The following is a 24,548-nucleotide window of genomic DNA, read 5'->3' on the forward strand; positions in this document are numbered from 1 at the left end:
AGAGTTCTTCTGCAGGGTGAGGAGCATATATGTTCATGGTTTTCATATCTGTAAGTTTTGCATATATTTTTTTTCTTTTAAAGTAGATCAGAAGTATGAAGATAAAGCATTGTGTAAAAATGTGGGGTAATTAACTGTGGATGGAAATTAGAATGAGTGGAACAGTCAAAATTAGGCAACCAGTCTGGAAATCTGCATTCTAGTCCAGACACTGCCCCACTGCTTAACCATTCACAAAGCCCTTCTGGACACCTAGTCACCTTATCTGTGGACAGAGTTGTATTAAATAATTCCTAGAGTCCCTTTCAGTTCCAAACCTCATTCAGGTCCCCACACTGAATGTACAGGGTTCTGCTAAATAAAGAGAGATGTCTGGCAGACCTTCCAGTGGTGAAGAAGATGATTGAAGTGAGCTTAAATTCTGCTGATAATCTTGTTATTATTGGAAATTGAATGAAAAGAGATAAAGATGGTTGAAATTTCTGACAATTGTAAAAATCATCTGAAACCCACTGTGACTAGCTAACCTGTTAAGGTTGGTTCCTAATCTTGCTCAGTATTGTATGCCAATCACCTAACACGCTGCAAGATCAGCATGTTGAATTTTAAGTACAGGTTTCCCCTACTATCCAAAAGTATAGTGTACCTGTGAAATCTTTTGTAAGCCAAAATGGCATAAATAAGCAATTACCATTACTTTATTCAGAAAAAGTTTTGAGTGTTCCCAGACCCAAAAAATAACCTCTTTTTGGCTTTTCTGATATTTTAGGACACATCTTGCTAATGGATGCACAAAATAAATCAAGATAAAGCAAAGATGCTGTGGCAAAGCTATGGCAGCCTGATGCTGAGTGTAGTTCCTGGGGAAGGAGCTCGGTGACGCCACTTTTCTCGGGATGTGTGCGGCCTCTAACTACTCACTGCAAACAGGCTGAATGCGGTTTTTGCTTTTCCTTTGAAAAAAGCAAAAATTCTTTGGATTTCCTTTAGCTGGTGAAAACAGTATTAATGTAGGTCTTTCATAAAAGCAAAGTGCATAACATGAACTTTCAAAAAGTGAGGGATACATATGTGCTTTCATAAAAGATTAATGGGCTTCTTGACCGATTTACTTTATTAGGGCAGATTAACATGTCTCATAACAGCTTTAAAGTTCAGGAGGTGTAAGAACAAATGATACAGTGCCAGTTGAAAAGTTTTAGAGGGAAATGTGAAAATACATTTTGGGCTGGTATCCTTTATTTATCCACCCTTCAGCCTAGTGGGGAGTGTTTTGGGGTTGCAGATTCAATAGATGGAGTTTCAACTCTTTATGTTTAATTTCAGGGGGGAATGAAATAGACTATAGATATGAAAGCAGAGGGGAAAAGTGATAGAAATATTTTGTATATTCAAATCAATCTTAAATTTTCATAATATTTATTGTGCTCTGGGTCATGGATTACCCTGAAAGACAGATGATAACTGTGGCTCCTCTTCCCAGGAAAATAAATGCACACTCCCGGTTGTGTAAGCCATTTGTTGATGCAGCCATTGCCTTCTTGCCCTTAGTTCAAGTTCTTGATAGAAAACTACCCTGGAACGTTAAACCGCGGAAGCTATTAGAAATCATCTAGACCAGTATTACTTAAACTGTGCTTATGAAATCAGCGGAATTAATCAAGACCAACATTAGAAAGAAAAGAGAAAAATAAGATAGAAAATATCTGTACTATCATTACATGCTAAGTGTTCTTGTTTTGTGAACCGTCTTTCTATTTGTGGGTGTGTGTGTGCGTGCGTGCTAGGACTGAGTCCGAATATAAAATGCGTTTCTTACTGAGGATTGAAGGTAAAGACTGAGAAACACTCATCTATTCTAGAGAACCTCTTCATATTGTAGCTGGGGAACTTGATGCCCTTAAAGGCTAAATGATTTGTCAGACTCCCCTCCCCTTCAACACACACCACACACACAATCAATTTTTTGTGGCTGAGCCAGGACTGAACCACATTACTTGATTGCTAGTTTTGCTGTGCCACAATACTAATTTTTTGAAATAGAATTGTGAAGTAGATTATTTCAAAATATTAAGTGGTTCATCTGTTTCACACTTGGCATTCTTTAATCCTTTATTTTTCCCACTAAAATGATCTCTGTTGTTTCCCTATGAAGTAATCTGAGCTTGGGGTGCCTGGGTGGCTCAGATGGTTAAGCGTCTGCCTTCTGCTCAGGTCATGATCCCAGGGTCCTGGGATCGAGCCCCGCGTCGGGCTCCCTGCTCTGGGGGAAGCCTGCTTCTCCCTTTCCCTCTGCTTCTCTCCCCCTGCTCATATTCTCTCTCTCTCTGTATCTCTGTGTCTCGAATGAATAAATAAAAAAATCTTAAAAAAAAAAAAAAATCTGAGCTTGAGCTTCTTTTTCAAAAAATATTTTGAGGCCTCTTGGTTGGCTGTCCACACACCTGAATCCTAGAATTTTGACATTTAGGGCCTAATCAGAAGAATTTCAGAGTAAGACATCAAGGTTAAGTTTTAGGACCAAACCAAATTAATCATTTTGAATTATTTCTTCACTCACTTGATAACTGAATGCAAAACGTGGCTCCAGATGTTGATACTGGATAACTGGGAGACCGGGTAACCTTCTTTATTTTAATCTTACATGAGGCTTTCTCAAACTTGAATGTCATACAGATTGCCTAGAGGGTCTTGTTAAGATGTGCACTTCTGATCCAGACTCTGGGTGAGTTTCTGGACTTTTCTAGCAGGCTCCCGGGTGGTGCCGCCGCTGCTGCTGCTGGGCCATGGGCCACACTCTCAGTCACAGGGGCTTTATGTTACCTGTTTTTTAAACCACGGTAGGAAAACGAAGCTGGGAAGTTTTCCATGTCTTAGTTTTATTAACATTTTCATGCTTTTCAAATTGGCTACAAAAATTAAAATTCAAATGTCATTTAAATGTTTTTAATTGGATTACTTTTTGTATTTTAGAACGTATCTTTAAAACAGCCATACTCCTCAGTCCCCACATTTCCCGAATGACAGTGCCCCTCTTTGCAGCAGCGTTCTAGGGGATTCAGAATGAGCAGTGCTTCGTGTAACTAGTATATTCAAGCTTTTCCACAGAACTTAATTTTCCTAATACCTAAAACCTTTAATTTCAGAAAGAACATGTTCTAAAACATTATGTAATTTTCTTCCTTAAGCTGTTGCGTGCACTTGTTATTTTAGTGGTATAGGAATAGTGTTTGTTCGAGGCTTTCTTGGTAAAAGGTGTTGAACTGCATGTGAAATGAATAAAAGCCACAAAGCCTTCTAAGTTCTTCTATCTACTTTTTGTGCTTTTAGTATTTTGTCTGTCCAGTTGACAATTATTAGTATGTCTGTCTCAAAGCAGTCATTTCCCTTTCCAGTGTAATTGATCGCTGTCTGACCTGAAATGTATGGGACTAATCCTGGTCAGAAGGACCTCCCTGTCATGGGGGTTTTCCTAGGAGGTTGGTGTCAGGAAGTTCAGTAGCACACGTGTTCCTCCTTCATACTTTTCACCACATACTCTTAAAAACTATTCTGGATCTCTCTCTCTCTCTCTCTAACGTGTGATTTGAAAGGGTGTGTGTGTGTGTGTGTGTGGTAGCCCTGTGATTGGGAACACACAATAATTGTAACCAATAAGCAGCACTTCAGGGTCCATCTAAAACGGGGATGAATAGCTTTGTGGTAAAGACCTTTGGTTCTCTTCTATATATATAGCCTGTCTTGTACTGGCTTTGCAGTTTTAAGAGTAATAATGATGACAATAAAGAGGATATTCCTTGGCTGTTTCATGATTTAGGGTCCCAGGGATTCAAAGTTTGATTTCAGTGTGTTCTCCTCAGCAGATTATTAGTTACAATAACCAGCATAGTGCATTTGTTGAGTCCTCGCTCTGTCGGGCGCTCATTATTCAGATGAATGCTGTGCCACAAGCAGGCTGTGGCCATGAAGGCTGCGTTAGGTCTGGGGGACGGGGGGGGGGGAGCAAATGGCTGCTGCACTTGGAACCAATGAGAGGAATCCAGATAGACAGATAGGGGTAAGATTAAATCTCCTCATTAGTCCCTCTTTAGAAATAAATAAGCATGTGTGGAGCCTGTAGCAGGTGTTTTGTTTTTTCTTGCTCAACAAAGCTAGAAATTGTTGGGAGATTCACATCCATGAAAACCACATACATAGTAGTGGATAGTCTTCTGATTCAAAGCAGAGAGAACCTGTTTGCATTTTAACTAAGCAGCATCAGAACATTTATCATTTTGAATAGCCTTATTACTGGTTTTGTGTTAGAAGTTGTGGATTATATTCTTTAAAATTATGACAAGTTAAATGTAGCCATAACATTTAGGCTGGATTTTGAGATCCTGAGCAGGGCCCATCTGACATATTTTTAGTAAATTATAACTTTTAAATACAGATTTGTCTAATTTGAATCTTACTTTTTATATCTAAAATTTGCTTCAGTGCAGCTAAACCTACTGGTATAATCTTAGTCTGACTGAAAGTATTTTCTGATCTGGGACTCCTGTTAAAGATCATCATAGGAACTAGAAAATGTTGGGAGGTAAAATGAACACATGACCTCATCTCTCTCCTTTTGCACTAAACTATAACGTGCATTCAAAGAGACTGGAAAAAGAAAAACAGCATTCCTTTCCATTAAGCTGTAATAAGTGTGTTGTTTAGTATGGTTTTGCTATTAATAATCCCTTTTAGCGGGAAGAAAGGAGGATTTTGTTTGAAGTATTTGAAACTAAATGCTGCCGGGATAAAGATTTTACTAGAAATACAGAGTATATACCAGTCCCTACCCTTTGTTAATTGATCCTGCTTGTTTAACTGGGGAAATAAAAACGTACATCTACTGAAGAGAAATTTGTGAGCACAAACTGTTCCTTTCCTGTTTGCAGATCTATTTCATAGGTTGTTTATCTTATTTTAATATGCAGTAATACAGGAGACAACAGAATGCCACTGCTGTTCCTTTAATATCAGAGCTCTGCATGTTACAATAGGTGTCACTGTTTTGCTTGGTCCAATCATGATTGGTGACTTCAGCTATTGGCTCCGAGCACTGGCTGTCTGACTCCATCTGCAGGGCTGTAATACCTACTCTCCTCCCATCCATTCACCACACAACTTGAGCCGGCTGAACAGACTCGCACGGCTCCAGCACATCTTGCTAACCTAATTCTGAAAACAAGTGCTACAGCTCGCTGCCTGTCATCTTCGCTCAGTGTAGCATTTTCAGGTGATCTAGGAAACTGGGTTATTTTTATGAGCAAATAAGAGAAATAGGAATCATGATGGAGATGTATTTAGCAGACCCAGTACTGGATAAAACTTAAAGCCAGTTTCTATTCAACATAGTGAAAAGGTCACCTTGTCCGGCTGAGAAAAGAAGCAAAATAGCAGCTTGTTGGTTTCTGTTAACATCTTGGCTCGTGCCAGCCTCTTTTCCTTGATGTTTGCACCAATTTGGGCTATCTAGCTATAAAGAGAGACATACTGTACTCATGGTAGATGACAAGGAGAAGAACATGAAATGTCTCACCTTCTTCTTGATGCTTCCAGAGACAGTAAAGAATAGGTCCAAGAAAAGCTCGAAGAAGACAAATAGCGGTAGCAGCAGCGGCGGCAGCAAGTTGCCCCCAGTTTGTTATGAAATAATCACCTTGAAGACTAAAAAGAAGAAGAAGATGGCTGCTGATATATTCCCGCGTAAAAAACCAGCCAACTCCAGCAGCACCACTGTCCAGCAGTACCACCAGCAGAATCTCAGTAACAACAACCTTATTCCGGCCCCAAACTGGCAGGGTCTCTACCCCACCATTCGAGAAAGGTAAGTGCCCGGCCAGCATATTTACTTTAAAAGTTTTCCTGTGTTGAAGTTTCTGCTTTTGCACAACCTATAATGTATTTTAACATAAGTCTGTGTTTCCTCTTTTCCCAGAAGCTTTATCGGTAATGGAAAACTGCCTTGTATCTTTTCCAAAATAGTACAGCTGTTTTCCTCTTAGATAAAAATGTTTTTGCAAGCTGTGACATTTAAGTGACAGGCTTGTGTCTACTGACCATGGAAGGTTTGGAGATAGAAACCTTCTATTTGTCCTTCATCTAGTGAAAAGTTTGGATAATTTTTGGTTGGTTTTTTTTGACTTAGTTACTTCCCATGTGTTTGCAATGATCACAAACAGTTGTTTAGTTGGAATCTTGATTTGTAGTTTTACCCTGAAGTTACTAAACTGTTGCTTAGCTTGTGAATCTTTTGTGGGTTTTGTATGTCGGGGAGGGGATATTAAAACTGCTGGCTGCTGTGCATTAATGAATTGCCTCTGTTTATAGAAATGCAGTGATGTTCAATAATGATTTGATGGCAGATGTACATTTTGTGGTTGGGCCACCAGGTGGGACTCAGCGGTTGCCAGGACACAAAGTAAGCAACAGCTGCATTACCGGTTTAGTGCTGAGATTTACAAAGAGGGACCCTCTCCATAAGCCTGAAAGTTGGTTGGGGTGGGCAGCTTGCCGATGGCAGGCAGTGCGCGTTTCACCCATCACAGAGAAGGCACAGCCTCTCCAAAGAGTCTTGGCCACGCTTATTTTTTTTTCCTTTGTTTCTTTCTATCCTGCTTTATATCCCACACAAAAACATGCCCTCCTAACTCTCCAGTCATGGGAAGTTGTTGCGACAGGTTAGGAAAGTCATGTTTACCCTTCCCCTAGAAATTGGTTAGATAAGCTTTTATTTTATTTATTTATTTTGTAATGAGAGAACTTAGACATTAATCTCTTAAAGCCTTGAGGTAGTTAGCAGTATAAAGACTGGCTTGCGTGAACATCTATCTTCTGCTTTCACCGCAAGATAAACACTGTCCCTTGACTTTGAAGAAAGCGCAGGTGTAGGTGCTCCATGTCCACTAAACCCTGATTGCTTAGAGTTGTTTTTCTGGACTGATTTACTGAAAATGCTTTCAGTTTAGTGCATGAAATAAGATTTCCCTTTCTCCACAGTATGTTTTAGCTGTTGGGAGCTCTGTGTTCCATGCAATGTTTTACGGAGAACTTGCTGAGGACAAAGATGAAATCCGTATACCAGATGTCGAACCTGCTGCTTTTCTCGCTATGCTGAAGTAAGCATCGTTCATTTGTTTAGAAAGAGTTTGTTTATGCTGTGTTTGTAGTCTGCTGGTTTCTCAGTTAAATATAAGAAAGGGAGACCGATGAAGAAAGAGGGTGCTGCTTACCTTGTAAATGGTTTTTGGAGAAAACTACTCTGCATCTTTCGGGGGAAAGCATGTGGAATGGGGCAAGCATTTATCATACACCTTGGCATGGGATTTGGGAGCAAGTGGCATGGAGAGTGATTTGATTTTTAACGACTCACAATCAAAGAAAAACAACTTTCTCGTGCAGGATTATTTAATAGCGCATGTTCTCTCTGACAGCATTGTATATGAAGGAGTCTCTAAAGACATAAATTATATTTTTGTTTCACAATTCCAGAAATAATATACCTCGTTTAAGTACCACTAGTTAAGAGATTTCTCAGTTTTCTAGGAGTTACTGTTTCCTGTCAGCAAATATAAAACTTGCTGTGTTAAAATAATCTGATCTTTGCCCATACGTACATGTGCATACTCTTACATAAAATCAGATACCATTTCTCAAAGATAAAGAAGCATTTGCATTTGATAGTAGAGGAGACATTTTTGAGAGAGATGAATAGTTTTCTATAGTTTTATATGTATTTTTATAGGAAAACTTTAATTGGTAGTATAAAAACGCAAAGCTGTAAGACATATACTTATTTAAAAAATAGTTTTCTGTCTCATAGGTCTTTTTCAGAATCCAGTACGTGTTGACCAGCTAAATAGAATCCGCTTCTCTGATGTGCACTGCTGCCGGACAGTGTCATAGTCTACCCTGTGATTAACATGCAGTGATTATTTCAAATAATGTTTTATGATTTTTGTTCAATCCTTCTTCTAGCACACCAAGTATATCCAGTGTCCAAGGTTATCTACTGCTGTAGGGATTTTGGTTCCCTAGAATAAATATGTTTGTTAAAAAAATTATTGTGTGTCAACAAGTTGGACAATAATCCCACAAATGGTTAAAAGGTTGCGAGATATTTATTGACTGCTCCTACTGAAAAATAAGTACTGCAGTTAATTGTAGAACTTAAAAGTATTCTTTATTTATGTTGTAGTTTTGAAATCTAATTGCATCTGACTGAAACTTTCACAGTGGGAAATAGGGAAATTAAAGATAAGTGAGCATGTGAAGTACCAAAAGGTAAACTAATTCACCATTTTGAAACAACCAACACTTAGTGACATTTCTAATCTTTTAGAGATACATGTACAGAAACCAGTTTTACCTGGGAAGGTTTTTGTTTTGTTTTGTTTTGTTTTCCAGTCAAGTGAGCTTTGTATGTTTGACATTGTCTCTCGCAGAGGAGAACGCTAACACTGGTTCAGCATTTTGACTGCACTGCAGTCCAGCATAGTGTTGTGTTGTTTCAGCCAGAGAGAGACATAATTAGGGAACACGAGTAAGAATTACAGAATTACATTTCACCCAAGTCATTCCATTTGCATCTTTTCTTACAAATGTATTACCTAGAATATATCTCAATACAGCTTTTTAAAATTATACATGCAGTCCACCAAAATTGGTAAGAATCAGAAATGTAGTAAGGTGCCGTTTGCTGTTGGGCCATAGTTGATCAGGACTGCACTGTCACCACGGATAGTGGAGGCCAGTTTTTCCAGACAACTTTGTTGTATGGCTGAGTAGCCAGTATTCCTAGAAAGGGAACCATCAAGAAAAAGGGAAGACTGCTCACTTGACAGTTCCAGGGTAAGAGCCACAAAGTGCTGACCTTGTTCCAGATTCTTCGCCATCGTCCTGGTTCTCAGGTCAGAGCATCACCGAGCTGCTGGTATTATGTGAGTCCGTCTTGGCCAGTGGTATATGGCTTAGCCTATCAGAAGAGAAGGAGCTTCCTGGGAGTAAAAATGGAGGTTCATTTGTGATTGTAGACATTTTTCTTATCATCATCACTGTGGGGTTTTTAACTTTCTTTGCAGAAGCCATTACTGATCTTTTCTTATATGTGTTTCACTGAGTTAAAATATAGTAACTAAAGGAAAACTTCACAGCAAGTAGCTAAACACCTTAGCTTTAACTGGAAAAAATTAAAAGTTAAGTGTTATCAGAATGTACTTTTCACCCATATGTAGTTCTCACTGACTCTTGTACTCATCCATGGCAATCTAAAAGAAGCAGATGATTTTTGTTTTTACATACCATATTGGGAGACTGCCACCATCCCCCCAAATCACCAAGAAGTGTTTTATCTCCTGACATAGGGATACTTTATAGAATCATAAAAATGGTGCATATTTGGGCTTTCTTGCTTTTGTCTTTTAATTAAATACATCCAGAAATAATACGTTCTTTAATTCTGAAGGTAGAAGAAATGTGGGGAGGAGAGAAGAACGAATTTAGAGTTTAAAAAGAAAAAAAAGCCAGATACAAAGCCTGTGTTGGATTCTATGTAAAGGCAACTGGAAGATAATTTTGAAATCCATAGATTATAATCTATTGAACTTAGAACTACTTGAAAAATATCTTTCTTAATCTCAGGTTTTATTTTGTGTTTAGGGAAAATTCAAGTCATACTTAGTTAAAAGAATTAAGGTGTAATCATTGCCAACATAGTATTAAAGGCATTTGTTTCTATCTGAATGTACAGAAAATTTTAAAATAAAACTATATATAGAGAGAGAGAGAGAGCACTTCGGAAACATAAGATTATTCCTTTTTTTAAAGAATTCATTTATTTATTTGAATGAGAGAGAGAGAGAGAGAGCACACAAAGGGTGTGGAGAGGGACAGGATCCCCACAGAGCAGGGAGCCCGACAGGACACGGGGCTCTCTGGACTTCTATCCCAGAACCCCTGGATCATGACCTGAGCCGAAGGCAGATGCTTAACCGACTGAGCCATACAGGCACTCCAGAGATGATTATTTGATTAAATATAATACGGTGTATTTAACATTTAATTTTTCCCTTTTTTTTTTTTTGTTAATACTAACTCTGATATACAGTTTTTTTTTAAACAGTTCTAGTATCTTATGTTTTTTTGAGAAGACATTGAATGCAGGTTATAAAATAGAGGCTAGAATGGTAACATAAAGTTAATGTCTTTAATTATACAGACTTACTGCTGAGTTGAAATATTAATAATTTATGAACATATTTCAGATGTTTCTTTACTCCCTAATCATTTTTGTAATAACTGTCACATAAGATGATTTTCTTGGAACTAACTTGAAAGTAGTTGCATCCTTTCTTGCTGGACACGCTCGTTTTGTGAAAATTCCATTTATATGCTGTGTGCTGTCTTTCAGATATATCTATTGTGATGAAATTGACTTGGCTGCTGACACAGTGTTGGCCACTCTTTATGCTGCCAAAAAGTACATCGTCCCTCACCTCGCCCGCGCCTGCGTTAATTTCCTGGAGACCAGCCTGAGCGCCAAGAATGCCTGTGTGCTTCTCTCCCAGAGCTGCCTGTTTGAGGAGCCGGACCTGACCCAGCGTTGCTGGGAGGTGATCGATGCCCAGGCTGAGTTAGCTCTCAAGTCTGAGGGATTCTGCGATATCGACTTCCAGACTCTAGAAAGTATCCTCCGCAGGGAAACTCTGAATGCCAAAGAAATTGTGGTTTTTGAGGCAGCTCTCAACTGGGCCGAAGTGGAATGCCAGCGGCAGGATCTAGCTTTGAGCATTGAAAATAAACGCAAGGTCCTCGGAAAGGCACTTTACCTGATCCGCATCCCCACGATGGCCCTGGATGATTTTGCAAACGGTGCTGCCCAGTCTGGAGTTTTAACTCTCAATGAGACCAATGACATTTTCCTCTGGTACACTGCAGCCAAGAAACCCGAGTTGCAGTTTGTGAGTAAAGCCCGCAAGGGCCTCGTCCCCCAGCGCTGTCACCGCTTCCAGTCATGTGCCTACCGGAGCAACCAGTGGCGCTACCGGGGCCGCTGTGACAGCATCCAGTTTGCGGTTGATAAGAGAGTGTTCATCGCTGGCTTTGGGCTGTACGGCTCCAGCTGTGGCTCTGCAGAGTACAGCGCCAAGATCGAACTCAAGCGGCAGGGCGTTGTTCTAGGGCAGAACTTGAGCAAGTACTTCTCAGATGGCTCCAGCAATACCTTCCCCGTGTGGTTTGAGTACCCAGTGCAGATTGAGCCAGACACCTTCTACACAGCCAGCGTGGTACTGGATGGCAATGAACTCAGCTACTTCGGACAGGAAGGCATGACGGAAGTCCAGTGTGGCAAGGTGACTGTCCAGTTCCAGTGCTCCTCAGATAGCACCAATGGCACTGGGGTGCAGGGTGGGCAGATCCCGGAACTCATATTCTATGCTTGAAAACCCCTCCCGAAGCGGTGTGAGCTCTGAGGTGCACATGTGGTTCCCACTCGCTTGATGCTTAGCTCATCTGCAGATACGTGATCAGCGCAGGTAATTCGTAATGAACGAAGCTGTAGGCAGTTTCTGATTTCTTTCAACCTTTTAATTATGTACAGGCAAAAATGCAGCATTCAGCTTTTAACTATATGCTTAAAAGAGCCAAGTTCTTCTTAAGGCTTTGTGGTTTTTAGAGTTGCGTCTATACACCTGGGGAGAATTTGTGCTCTTTTCCAGCTGCCCCACTGACCTCCCAGTTGTGTCCCTCTTAAAATTTTCAGGATCACCCTGAATTTCCTTTAGGGCTTTATTTTGACAAATAGAAATAAATACTCTAAAATAATAATGATAAGAGTTATATTTAAAGAGAACCCCACCCCAAATTACAGGTAAACCTCAGTGTACAATTTTGAAAGAAGTTTTGCTTCGTAAGTAATAATTTAGAAAGTAGGCAGTAGTTATGTTTAGCTCCTATTTCATTTTAAATATTTTACTCTGGGCATTATTTTTTCTTAAATCCTAAATTCATAAGATTGTTAAATGTTAAACACTGCAAAGTATCCATGTAAAATAGGAAAACAGGAAATGGGATGTTTGCTTAGGCCATGACCTACTACAAGCAGGTTTTTATTCTTTTAGTTTAGAAGACAAACTATTGCAGTACAGATGCTTCTTTTAGAACTAACTAAATTACACATTTTTATTGTCAATAGGGAAAAATCGCAGGCCTATTAATTTAAACTAAAACAGCTTATAAAGGAGACCTTAAAAAGTCCCATTCTACAAATAGTTTATTTCATGGCATAATAGAATATACCATTTGAAAAAGCCAGTCTTCTCCCCACTTGCTTCTGATCCCCACTGTTTGCTTGTGTTTGTAAGTTATACTGTATAGAATTCTTACTCCCTTTTTCCCGTGAAAAGAGGACCAAACAGTTCTTCAGATATATGGAGTAACAGTTTTGTAGCACTACATGTTAACGTAATAAGATACTTTTATTCATTGATTTTTCTTTTTTTTAATCCAAAATACACTTTACCTGATCTACTTTGACCACATACTACCTTTTTCGTTAATTATAATTATGTCCTGTTCCTAGACTGCTAGAATTTGGCCTTTGGCCATCCTTAAAGTGCCAATAAATGCCTGCAGGGTTTTAAAAAAAAAAAAAAGGTCTGGAGCGATACACTTGATTGTACCTAATATTCACTGCATCAGCATCACATCCAGCCCTCTTATTTGTACATGGTTAATGTAAACAAAGGAGGGAAAAGCTCATCCCAAAATTCTCCTTCAGTGATGGCTTGTGATGGTTTTGTGCCTGTGACCCTGGTAGTGTCCAATGTGTTCACTTCCAGTTGAAGTATCCATGTGTTTCTGGGCAGCTTTTCTGCTCAGCGTGATCCTGAGATGGCTTCCCCCACCACCCAGAGTGTGGTCCCTGGCCGCCTCCTTCTCCTGCTCTGCGAGTCCCAAGCTGGCTTGTTTGGAGCCAGGGGTTAGTCCTGGGGTGGGCGGGTGTGTGCGCGATGTGGGCGTCCGTGCACGTCCATGTGCATGCAAGTGTGTTTGCCGACTCAGGAATTGTCTCCTCCCTGCCTGGCCAGTAAGAGGTGGGACAGAAATGGTCCCCCTGCTGGCCCCAGCAAGGCCCCAGGAAGTGACTACCCTTATCTTATTCACTGTGCTTCTGGGCCACCTTTTCCCCCCGTAGATGTGGGCTTGTTGCTTTTGGCCGGCTTCCCTGGTGGAGGAGAACACTGGATTATGGGAAATGTTTTAATCATGTTTGCCATTACCTATGTCTGTTAGCATAGATAATCAAAAGCTGTTACTGGTGATTATAGATGAGTACTCCCAGGACAACTTTCCAAAATTATCTAACAATTATTTCTTATTAGGAAGATGACAGTAGTTTTGGCAAAGTATCTATGAAATAAAGGTATGTTTTCAATTTAAAAAATACTTCTATAAAGGATTTTGCTTTTAAATTATGATGAAACATTTCGGTAACTCATAGCTACCATGCAAATTGGTAGGCTGTATACCTGATTAGAAGGCACTCAGTTTTAAGCCAGAGGAGAAGAAACTTGATTTAGCACTAATGTCATCATCTCAGATTGTTGAGGTGGGTGTGATAACCTTAGAGTGAAGATTGTTCATTCAGTAACGCTCACTGTCAGTGCTCCTGTTAGCAAGATGCCCTCCACGTGGGTAGGGAACTGCTGGGGGAAAGCAGAGGGAGATCCTGTACACTGTGGGGGTATGAGAGCTTGGTTTTATGCTAATCACCGTTAGCTAAAAAAGGAAGACACGTCCACCACCCGATTGGCTGGTGTCGAGAGCCGTGGGTTAAATTTGAAAATTGTATTTAGAATAAGAAATTTTGTATTTTAAATCCTATTCTCCCTTTTGCATTTTCAACAACATGGAATGAAAGCTAACGTGCTTGCTTTATTTCCTTTGGTAATCTCGAATTTTGTAGCTTTTAAAACTAGAAACCATTGTTCTGACAAGGCAGGCAACTCTAGTGTATAAACACAACTTTATTAAACAGAATACTCTGTAGATGCTTTTCCCAATATATCTGGCAGTCTTTGTCGTTGTTCATACTGGGGATAAAGGGGAACTAGGCTAGTGGTTCTAATGTAACATTCTTTAAGCATATCTTAATATAGTATTTAAGTAAATGGTCTAATTTCTACATAATTATTGCACTGAACTGTCTTTTTGTTTTTTAAGGTGTTTAAATAAGCTCAGCTAATTCAAGACACTAGCACTTGTGCATCAGAGTGCTTGAATTTAGTAGCTTACAGCATTATTTATGAAGGAAAAATATATAAATATGAAGTACCTCATGTTGAATGTTATTGTACTGTATTTTTAATGTAACAGTGCAGATCTTGTTAGACACATGAATGTGTATAATCATGTTAAATGCAAATAAAAGTAAAATTGGTTCATAGATTTGTTTTCCTTAGCATTTTTGTAGGTCCCTTGAAACAATAAAAAATCCATTCTGGCACTTTTGGTGCCACTGAATTTTACAGAGATGGTTTTGCAGGAGCATTTGTTTGCTTAAGTATTCAGATATCTTTGATCCCTAAAGATGTAAAAATTTGAGGCAAAAGCATCAAGAACAATGAATATGTTAATCAATCGCATTGTTCGAAGCCTGACTGTGAAGTTAACGAAAGGGAGTGAATGGGTGCATTTATATTCCCTATATGGAACTCATGCTTTGCTGGCGTTCTGTTGCTATAGTCGCTCACATATCTGTGGATCTGGCTGTACTAAGGGGGTGTGGATGGATACTGAATCACATCTAGCTTTAGATGGAACCAGTGCTGCTTGTTCCTGCTTTGTTATAATAGCTTAAGTCTCTGAATGAAAAAAATAAATGTCATATGAGAATTTTGAATATAATTTTTATGTGCTCAGCTAGTTTTCCATTATATTTGCCCGTATCAAGTAATACATATACACACACGCACACACATTCATACATAATTATATATACCCGGGCATATATTTGTTTAATCACTTCATCTGCTCAGCCTCTGTAGCATACCTGCTCAGAGGAAATTTGGAATTATTCCAGAGAATAAAGAAACTGGAAATATTCATTCTAATCAGCTTAATTACAGATACAACCTAAATTGCAAAGGTCTTTAATTCAGGAAAGTCAGCTGTTTTCTCAGTTGCTATTTAAACTTAATCCACATATGGTTGTTTTCAATATCCCAAAACAATTGGAAATGATCCTCCTCTGTTGGCACCCAGGATCAACATGTCACGGAAATTATCTCTTCTCCCTGTGGACTCGATGGCTTGCCTACAAAAGCCATGAACTTAAACTTGGGAAAAAATAGAAAGGAGGAAAGTACTCTTGATGAACTAAATCGTATGAAACGTAGAGGCCGAAACAAGCAAGTGGCCCTGAAAACCTGTGGTTACCCTAAGTGTTCATTAGAGTAGGACTCTGGGTGCCTTTGAGATGTGTCGATGGAAGTTGACTACACTTTTGATTTCAAATTAGTACATTTCAACATCTTTTTCTGAGCCATTTACATTTATTGACCAACTACTCCCTTTGCTCAACACTTCATATTATCCTCCACTTTTTAAAATATATCATCTAGCAAAACAAAAAACTGGGGAAATTTTTCAAAAATAGAATTCCCTCAGTTATTTCATAATATAACCACCCTAAGCACTGGTGAAAAGACCTCAATCAAGATACTGCCCTGTGGATGAGATGGAAGTATTGGTGAGGCGGAGTTGAAGACGTGGTTGACCCGGTCCCACACCAAGCAGCGTAAGCCACTAGCAGCATAGATCAGTTGCTGAAGAACCTTTGGATGCGTTTCTCACTTGGGCATCTCCCCTCTCTGCTGCCTCTTTTAAGCCTTTTTAGAGGGAGTGTGGCAGGGGAGGTGTAATTCCCATCAATGCCAACCCTAACTATCCTTATGACCCTTGTTTTCTATTTGCCCGTTCATATTGATGTCCATCGGACAGCAGTTTTACTAGCAGATGCAATTTTATACTCTGCCATCTACAAAGTCCTTAACCTCAAGATAGTTAACCAAAACACCTGCTCTTTACTTTGTCTAACGTGTATTTTAATTCTGTGTACCGGACGTGATTCAAGTGATCTATTCAACTATCAGCACTTTGGTGTTAGTTTGCCCCAACTGATTTCTCTTTAAGCTGGTTTTGGTAGTAACCAGTCTAACTGCCACGAAGGCAGGAGGGGCTTTGTGTCAGACCTCAAGAATGGTGTCCTTTTTCCCTTTGTGGAACAACAGTACCAAAAATTATTTCAAAATTCAGGCACTTTATTTGTTGTTGTTGTTGTTTACAATGTTGGTGAGCAGTTTATATTTAACAACTATGTCTTTATCAGTTTGTTTGAGAGGAGTGAAATTATACCTGAAAAAAGTTGAAAAACAAGTCCTACTAGTAGCTTTCTTAATTTTAGCGTAAAGTGCTGCAAGAAAGCTTTCCAAGCAGCAGATAGCATAAACACTGTTGTGAGAAACCAGAGAATCTGAGATATTTTGATATGGAGCAGTCTTTACTGTGGCTGTACAATTTGCATTTTCCTTCCTAAACTATATTCAAAAAATAGTGAAAAGAAAGAGGACAATTTAAGGAAAGCTGCAAATAATCTTTCAGAGCTTGAAGCAGAGGGTACCACCTTCTGCTGTACGGTAGAATACATAAAAACGTACTTTTGAGAGATAACTCTGTGCATTTTTGTGCTTTTCTTGATCAGCCCTAAACTTTAAATTATTTCAGTGCCCCTAAGAATAGTGCCAAAACACCCTAGCCAATTCAAAATTAAAGACAAATTCCAATTCTAAGAATATTTGGAGGCATTGATGGAATACTCCATGTTTCCTAGGTAAAAGACATAAGGTTTAATGAATCAAAGGATTAACCCAATGTTCGTTCACCCATTGACCATTTATTGATCCTTTGCTTTATCCCAGTCAGTAAGAGAGATCCTGGGGAGTCAGAGACCCAATAAGATGTGGTATGTGCTCTCAAAAGGTCCAGGGCAGGGCTGCTTCGCCCTCAGCATGCAGAAGAATCATGAATTGCCAGGTTCTATCCCCAGAAATTCTGATTGGGTAGGTCTAAGTTGAGGCCTGAGAAACCACATCAGCAAGCTTCCGTATGCTGCTGCCGCCGTCTGTCATTCACATTTTGAGGGACCCCTACAGGGTAGGAGAGAAATACCTTGGCTCCTCCTGGAGCACTGCAAAGGGCATCCAGATCAGTGGGAGAAGAGAGAATGCTTGAGTTGGGTTTTGAAGGATGCATTAGAATTATCTAGTGAAGGCTGGTGATGCCAGGGAAGAGTTAAGGGAATTCTAGAAGAGAAACAGAGCAGAAAGGCAACAGCTCAGCGTGGCTTAGGCAAAGGGACATGTGGGGGAACGAGGCCACCTACTGTGTGCCAGGTGTGGAGCCAGCTAGCGAACTGGACCTGAACACGAAGCACATCATCTGCTAGGCTAAATTACCTGGCTTTTATCACAGAACGAAACAGTGGCATTGAAGACATTAGAGAGAGACCAGAAAACAGCTTTGCGTTTTAGAAACATCTTTCTGAACTTTGGGAGTAATAAACTGGGTCAGACCAAAGACAGAAGTACTTAGGGCTGGGCTGGGAGTAATGCAAATGAAGACCGAAGGGCGCCAGGGAATGGAGAGAATGATGAAGATTCTAGAAACATGGAAGGGTGATCCCCAGCATGCAGTGGTTGTAGCATCCAGTTAAAAGAGGGCTTGGTGAAGATGGAATGGCTTGCCTTATATTTATCCTAAAGGAGAAAAGTTTGCTTTGTTTTGCTCTACCATCCTCTGTAGAGAATTGGTCTATAGATACCCACCCTTGATTCTAAGATTCTTTTAGGAAGAAGGGAAAAACAGTCAACATAGTGTACTGGTTAATAACACTCCAGAGCTAGGCTACAGGGCTCTGGCTGCACGTGACTCCAGGCAAGTCACTTAACCTCTCTGAACCTCAGTTTGCTCAAGAAGGATGGCAATAATAATAGGGCCTTCCTCAGAGGGTTATTACGATGATGAGAGAAATTAAAATTTCGAAAGCACTTACAACAGTACCTGGCAAACAGGAAGTGCCATATAAGTGTTAAGTAAAACTAAATGTGAAAGGCCACAAATTAAACGTATGCATCTTCCTCATATATGCCCTTATGAGAACCAGTTTACTTAGAGTTTACACACACTTAACAAGTTGTCACTGCAGACAATTCAAAAGCATCATTTTGTTGCTGTTCTTTTAAGTCTCGGGTCAATAGCTAAGGAGTATATAGAGCTTACAGAGAGTTGTATTGTTCTGTACTGTTGAGGAATTCTCTCCTAGTTTAACCAAATTTCTTATAAGTATTTCAATTTGGTCATGTTAACGAGAGATAAATGATGTGGGTGGATTCTAGCACCTTAGATAGGATTCTTCAGAAAACTACTCTGTAAAAGCTGACAATGAGTACGTAACAAGTGTATGAGAGACCCTTTGAAGACATTTTCCAAGAGGAGTCTATTTGCAGGAAGAAAAAAAATATCCTGTACAGGTTCTGTTAGAATCAAAAATAAGCTCTTTATTCTTGGCTTACAATCTTAGACAATTTTGGATATCACCCCTTCTCCAGATATTTGGGGATTAAAATCCATTTTAGTATTGAAATCATTTGTTGTATGTTGAAAGCAGGTTTGACCTTTATTTTGAGTGATGTGAACATCACAGGGGACAATTGAATGGCTAATTGTCTATTCAAGTAAACAAAGGTGTGCCCCAAGTACTGGCAACTCTGAGTTTGCCTGCTCTTGTGGGCTCTTGGTCTCCCTTCTACTGCCTTCCCCGCGAACGTTCCCCCATCTGCAGACTCACCTCCTGAGCCAGTGCTATGGCTTTATGTGACAAAGGCCCTGACGTCAGCTAATTTCCAGTCCCTTGTTCAGGGCTGGATTCTCTGTTTTGCACAATAAGCCTTTAGGAGCCTCACTCCCCAGAGCTTCTCATTCTGGGGCCAGTCACTTTTATCTGAAGCTCAGGGCAGGTGTGTAGGGTTCCTGATGCACATGAAAGGTTGGGAACCCCTGGTATAGACAAGCCTCCTAGAGCCTTTCCTCACATCTGCATGGACATCTAGCCTTTAGCACCTTGCTCCTTGCCGGCGATCCTGGCAACATACACTCTCAGAAATCAGTCTTGTGCTTATGCCCTGAACCCATGGAGCTTGGAACTGGCCCCAAGCAAAACCACAGTCAGCATTAGTGGATGAAATAAACCAAGGGAATCAGAAGACCTAGCTTCTGACTTTAACTTCTTGACCCTGACCTCTGCTTGTTATTCTTGCTCTGGCCAGTCTTCCTGTACCCCCCAGTCCTCCATCTGAACCTCAAAAGCCCAGAGATCCAGTGTGTTCAGTGGTGCCCTGGTCCCAGCTCTAATCTAGTTGACCATGTCACCTGCCGAAGTTCTGATCACCATTATTAACTGGTCTTGGTGCCTGCCCATGTTTGGGACCCCGGTTCTGAGCCCCATCTCGGTAACCATTCCACTTCCTTCAGACATGTGCTGGCCTATGCATTCAACCTGCAGGGTCTCCTCTCCCAGGCAGATACTCCGGGCCACTGGTCCTGACAGAGCCCCCTGCCCAGCCTCTCCGATTGCCCCCACTCTCCGTTCTTTTCTTCTTAACATTTGTGGTAGCTTCCCATTGCTCAGGTAATGCCTAACAAACACAAAAACTCAGGAGCACACAGCAATACATTTATGCTGTGGTGCCTAAGAACAGCTGTGGGTTGTCTTGGCAGTTCTACATACTTGATTGGGCTCACTCACGTGTGGGTGTTGGCCTTTGACTGTGGCAACTCGGCTCTGATGGTCTCTCATCCTCCAGCAAGCTAGTCTGGGCATGGTTTTGTGGCAGTGGCCAGGGCACAGGAAAATCACCCGCAAGGGGAAGAACCATGCCTGGCCTCTTGAGGCTTGGGTTCAGAACTTGGGCACCATCACTTCTGCATTCTGTTGGCCAGAAGCAGTCCCAAGGCCACCCAGAAGCAAGAGATGGTAAATTAGATTCTACCTCTTTACTGAGAAGAACTACAAAGTCATGTAGGAAGGGCTGTGGATAAAAAGAAAAATATCATATTGGGCCATTTATGCCATCAGTGTTGAAGGTGCCTAAGTGTAGACCCCGTGCTCCTTTCTAACCTGGACCCCAGAGTCAATGCAACTCGAAGTTGCCCACAGAGAATCTACAAGCCCCAAAAGCATTAGTTAACATGAAGGTTTTATAGGGGAGAGGAGGAGGAATCTTCCTCTTACTCACACATAAACTTCCCAAATATCCATTTGGCAAATGTCCTCACTACGTAGTTGGTTGGTTCTGCTAACGAGTTGCTTCTTGGTCCCAGTCCCCCAAGCACAACTATATCTTCTCATCAGATCACATCTCACCCCCTAGCTTTAGCTCCTCAAACTGGAGCCTTCACTTGGAGTAGTAGACACCTCGTTAGATGTGATATTGTCACTTAAATCACTTCCATTCTCATACACTTCCCCATTAGCATTGCTGTACAACTTAACTCAGAAAACCAGGCCCCTCGTAAAGCAAGAAAAGATGGTGGAGGTGGATAGGAAGGAGCATTTCCCTTGTGTGTTTCTTCATTATCATTAACAGCAACACTCCTAGGAAATTTTACCTGGTCCATGGGCTTCTTCCAAGTACAGGAAGATGGGGAGAGACTGTCGGCCCTCAGAGGGTCAGGAAGGAAAGAGGAAGTTGTAGGTTGATAGAACAGCTCAGCCATCCCTTGGGGCCAGGAGGGACTGGAGAAAGAAGGTTGGCTGGAACAGGGAGAAAGGATGAGGTCCCAGGTAAGCAAGAAGTCTCACACAGCTTTTCTACCTGGAGCCTCTCTTCCATTTCTCATTACTTTGGGAATTCCTGACCTGGGACCTACCCACAGTGTTTGATCTGGGGAAGTTCAGCAGGTAGGACAGTTTAGGGCGAGTCCACCAGCCAGAAGGTTGGGCATATCACTTATACTCCTCTAAGGTCTGTTTGCCAAGGGCTTGCTTAATCTGCTGTGTACATTGTGACCGTATCACCAAGACCTCATCAATGGAACAGGTTGCTTATATGACTTTTCCAGCAATGCTTTGTCACCTCACATGCACATTTGTAAGTCAGCTGTTTGTTGCTACTGGCCTTGGAATATGACCAATGCCCTGATCCTGCTTCTGTTCCTTTCTTCTCTGAAGAACCCCTCCCTCACTAGTGCTCCTGGAGGAAAGCCTTGGACACTTTGTCTCTGTTTCTGTTCCACAGTACAAAAAGTTTTAACTACTGGAGTGTCCCAGATCCTTCCATACTGAGGCAGCGTACTTGGTTACTAGTAACCAGTCAGAATCTTGATTGCCGAAAGATTTGCTAAATCTGCCCACTCCTTCCCCAAATTTCAGATTTACTTGCCAAATAGGTTTATCAGAATTCCAAACAAATTCCATTTGTTTAGGCTTCCAACATTTACTTACCTTAAATAAAGAATTGCTGAAATAGAACAATTGTGATAGACTTTAAATATTTTCATATTCACCCATAAAGGGTGTTGTTACCCCTAATAAAAATTCCATGACTGTAGGCATAATTTGGGCTAGAGGTAATATTCAGTATGAATGGGAGTCACGTCACATGGTGGCTTCCCAGAGATTAACTCTGTCATCCACCCCAATCACAGAACTGTGGCTGAATTTGACCACCTCTTGGGACAAACCTCTTCATGTTAAAACTTCTCAACCCCCTTTCCTCCCTCCTCGACTACATTCAGGAGGAATGTACCTCCCAAGAGAGTACAATCCAGCAGAGTGAATGACATCCATTTCTAGTAAGATTCCAGTATTCAGACTGAATTGATGTGCAAGAACACTCCGTTTGGGAGTGTTTTGTGGATGTTCGTGGTGGGTATTATTGCAGTTCTTTAATGTTTCATTTATTCAGAGTTCAGAAGACAAGTGGGAAATGAGCTAAGCTCTTCCCTGTAACTGCAAAGAAATACCTACCTACCTTTTCAGGTAAACAGCTATTGGATTGATAACAACAAATCCTCTGTATATTAAGTCACCTTGGCCTCCAAGAAAGCTTCAGAAATGAGCATGGATGTGACTAGAAACAGGATAGTGCAGGGGCTGGAGTAGGGGGTGAGGGTAAGAGAAAGGAGCCTGGTGCCTCCCCATTTCCTCTGAGATGCAAAGTCTTTGGATGAAGTAGGAAAGGAGTCCTTTGGGTGGAGTGAGTGAGTGATGTCCAGTAGTGACAGGTGGCCAGGGGAAGAGGACATGGCTCTGTTAGACCTCCCTGGTCTGCTACCCACACTCTGTAAGGAGCCTTTGTAGGTTTGCCAAGCTTTCTGTGGGAGACCCATGAATGACTTTCTTAGGGGCTTTTCAGCTTCTAGGCCTCCAAATAGAGCCTAGAGTGCAGGCCAGACCCACCAGCCATTCAGAGTTGAGGAGTAAGGCCAGAAACCAGGCCATCCCTAACTCCTCTCCATCAAGTACTACCCTTGGGCCATGCTACAGCTGCAAAGATGTACAAGCTTTTTCCTTCACCAGGAAGAACCAAGTTTGGCTCATGGCAGCTTCAGACGTATCTGGAGTCCAGAGGATTGCATTGAAATTTCTTACTGCTCTGCTATGCCCACCCCACAGGTTGGGTGGAGTCTGCCCCATGTGGGGAGGCAGAGGTTCTCTTGGCTTGCATGCATTCCTCCTTCCTTTTCTACTCTTCTTGCCTCAATGGCCTCATTCCTCTGCTGCTCACTGGATTCTAGCTATAGCTTTTGAACGTGAACAATCCATCCCATTTCCTGCCCACCATCCCCACATTCATTGGTGAAGATGTTAAAAGGTAGGGGAGCTTTTCTCTTCCAGAACTGTGTTCACCTTTCACAGCTAAAAGACCACTTCACAAGAGGTGGGAGAATAAGTAGGGACAAAGCAGGTGGAAGAGCCCAGAGGCGCCATGTTGTCACAGTAATGATGATGGGTGGGAACAAAGAAGTGAACGTCACCAGACACCTGACCCCCGACACATGGACAAGACAAGTGGCTTCTTACAGCCTAAATAAAGTGTGCCAATTGTCGGGCTTTGCCATGTGACTGCCATTTACACAAGGGCTGTGCAGTCTTCCCTAACTCCCACTAAGACGTCCTGGTTAGAAAAACAAATTACTGCATGTGTCCAGAATGCAGTCTTTCATAGGTCATTATCAGAGCGGGTCTCTTGTCAATACCATGCCTGATTGGGAGCAGCTCTCAGAATCATTTAGTTTCTCTTGTCAGGGGAAGCTTTTTAACTGCTTCCTGCTGTCCTGTCATTTTGTGCTAACCCCAAAAGGCAGTGTTAAATTGATGTCATCTTTCCAATTTCTTCCCAGAAGCATTTTCCTTTCTGGTTAACAATGGAAACATTTGCGCAATAATCAAGGGAGAAAAGTGGCCAAACACGAATGCTGTGAAAACCCCTAAATGGGATGAATGCATTTATTTATCTGTGCATCCCATCGTTCTGGATGACAGAAAGAAGGATGAATCTCATTCAGGTAGTAAGATAAGTAAAGAAAAATAAAGAAGTAAAATAAAAGCAAGTCCAAACCAAGAAGAAACCCATTGCCTTCAGTCAAGAAAAGGATTCGATTTGAGGCTCTTGTAGAATTACCACCAAACAAAAAATTGAAGAGAATGTTGATAATCATTGAGCTAGTTGAGGAATACATGGCTTTCATTGTACAATCTATGTTTGTGTATGTTTGAAAATTCTCACAATAAAAAATTATTTTAATTGTGGTAGGAATTGGATAAATGAGCTCATACATGTCAGGCAGGTCCTAGGCAGAGGCCATTTCCGCCCTATCTTTACATTTGCAAAACTAGTGGGGCCCATTCCAATAACTTATAGCTGAAAGCATGTTTGAAAGTAAACTTTGTATTAGACATACACGTGGACAAAGGGTTCTCTGTGATCGACCCACCTCTGGATTTGTATGAACATAGAAAACTAAGAACATACGAACATAGAAAACTAAGGTTTTCACACATGCTGGATGTCTGAATTTTAGAGCTTAAATTACGAGTCTTCTTAAATGCAGGGATTGACAGGTATGCTTAGTTGCTTAAATGAAGACTCCTACTTCATAAGATTCCTAATTAAATGGGAAAGGCATTCTAAATTTTTGATCTTTGTTAATCATATCTGGGAGAACTTGGAAGTTTAGATCATGATTTAATTAGGGCATTCTTATAGTTCCCCTGGTGGCAACATAATCTAATTTTAGCAAATTTTAATTGCAAGTGCAAAAAGGGTTTATGTGGATTGGAGCTGAGGCTGAGATATTCTAGCTTCTGGAAGTAGCACCACCATCCCCTCCACCTCAGACCCTCCATTTAGCCATGCCTCACCCTAACAGTTTAGGGCCCAGGGCAATGGTACAAA

General features: G+C 41.0%; 1 protein-coding gene across 2 annotated transcripts in view; it reads left to right on the plus strand.

The window, feature by feature from the left end:
* The window catches only part of BTBD3 (BTB domain containing 3), a 33,465-nt gene extending 18,989 nt beyond the window's left edge, over positions 1 to 14,476 (plus strand). The window contains exons 2-5 of one of the 2 annotated variants that reach the window (XM_081833241.1): positions 5,590 to 5,857; positions 6,361 to 6,451; positions 7,030 to 7,148; positions 10,439 to 14,476. In XM_081833241.1, the coding sequence (XP_081689367.1) occupies positions 5,715 to 5,857; positions 6,361 to 6,451; positions 7,030 to 7,148; positions 10,439 to 11,471 (1,386 nt within the window). In that variant the 5' untranslated portion in view covers positions 5,590 to 5,714 and the 3' untranslated portion in view covers positions 11,472 to 14,476. Of the gene's footprint in view, positions 1 to 2,046; positions 5,858 to 6,360; positions 6,452 to 7,029; positions 7,149 to 10,438 lie in introns of those variants that run through there. The other variant, XM_006749828.3, reaches the window with a different exon arrangement.
* Positions 14,477 to 24,548: the final 10,072 nt, after the last annotated feature.

Source organism: Leptonychotes weddellii, chromosome 10 (assembly GCF_054177405.1).
Source record: "Leptonychotes weddellii isolate Sample4059 chromosome 10, ASM5417740v2, whole genome shotgun sequence".
In the NCBI taxonomy this organism is placed as follows: domain Eukaryota; kingdom Metazoa; phylum Chordata; class Mammalia; order Carnivora; family Phocidae; genus Leptonychotes; species Leptonychotes weddellii.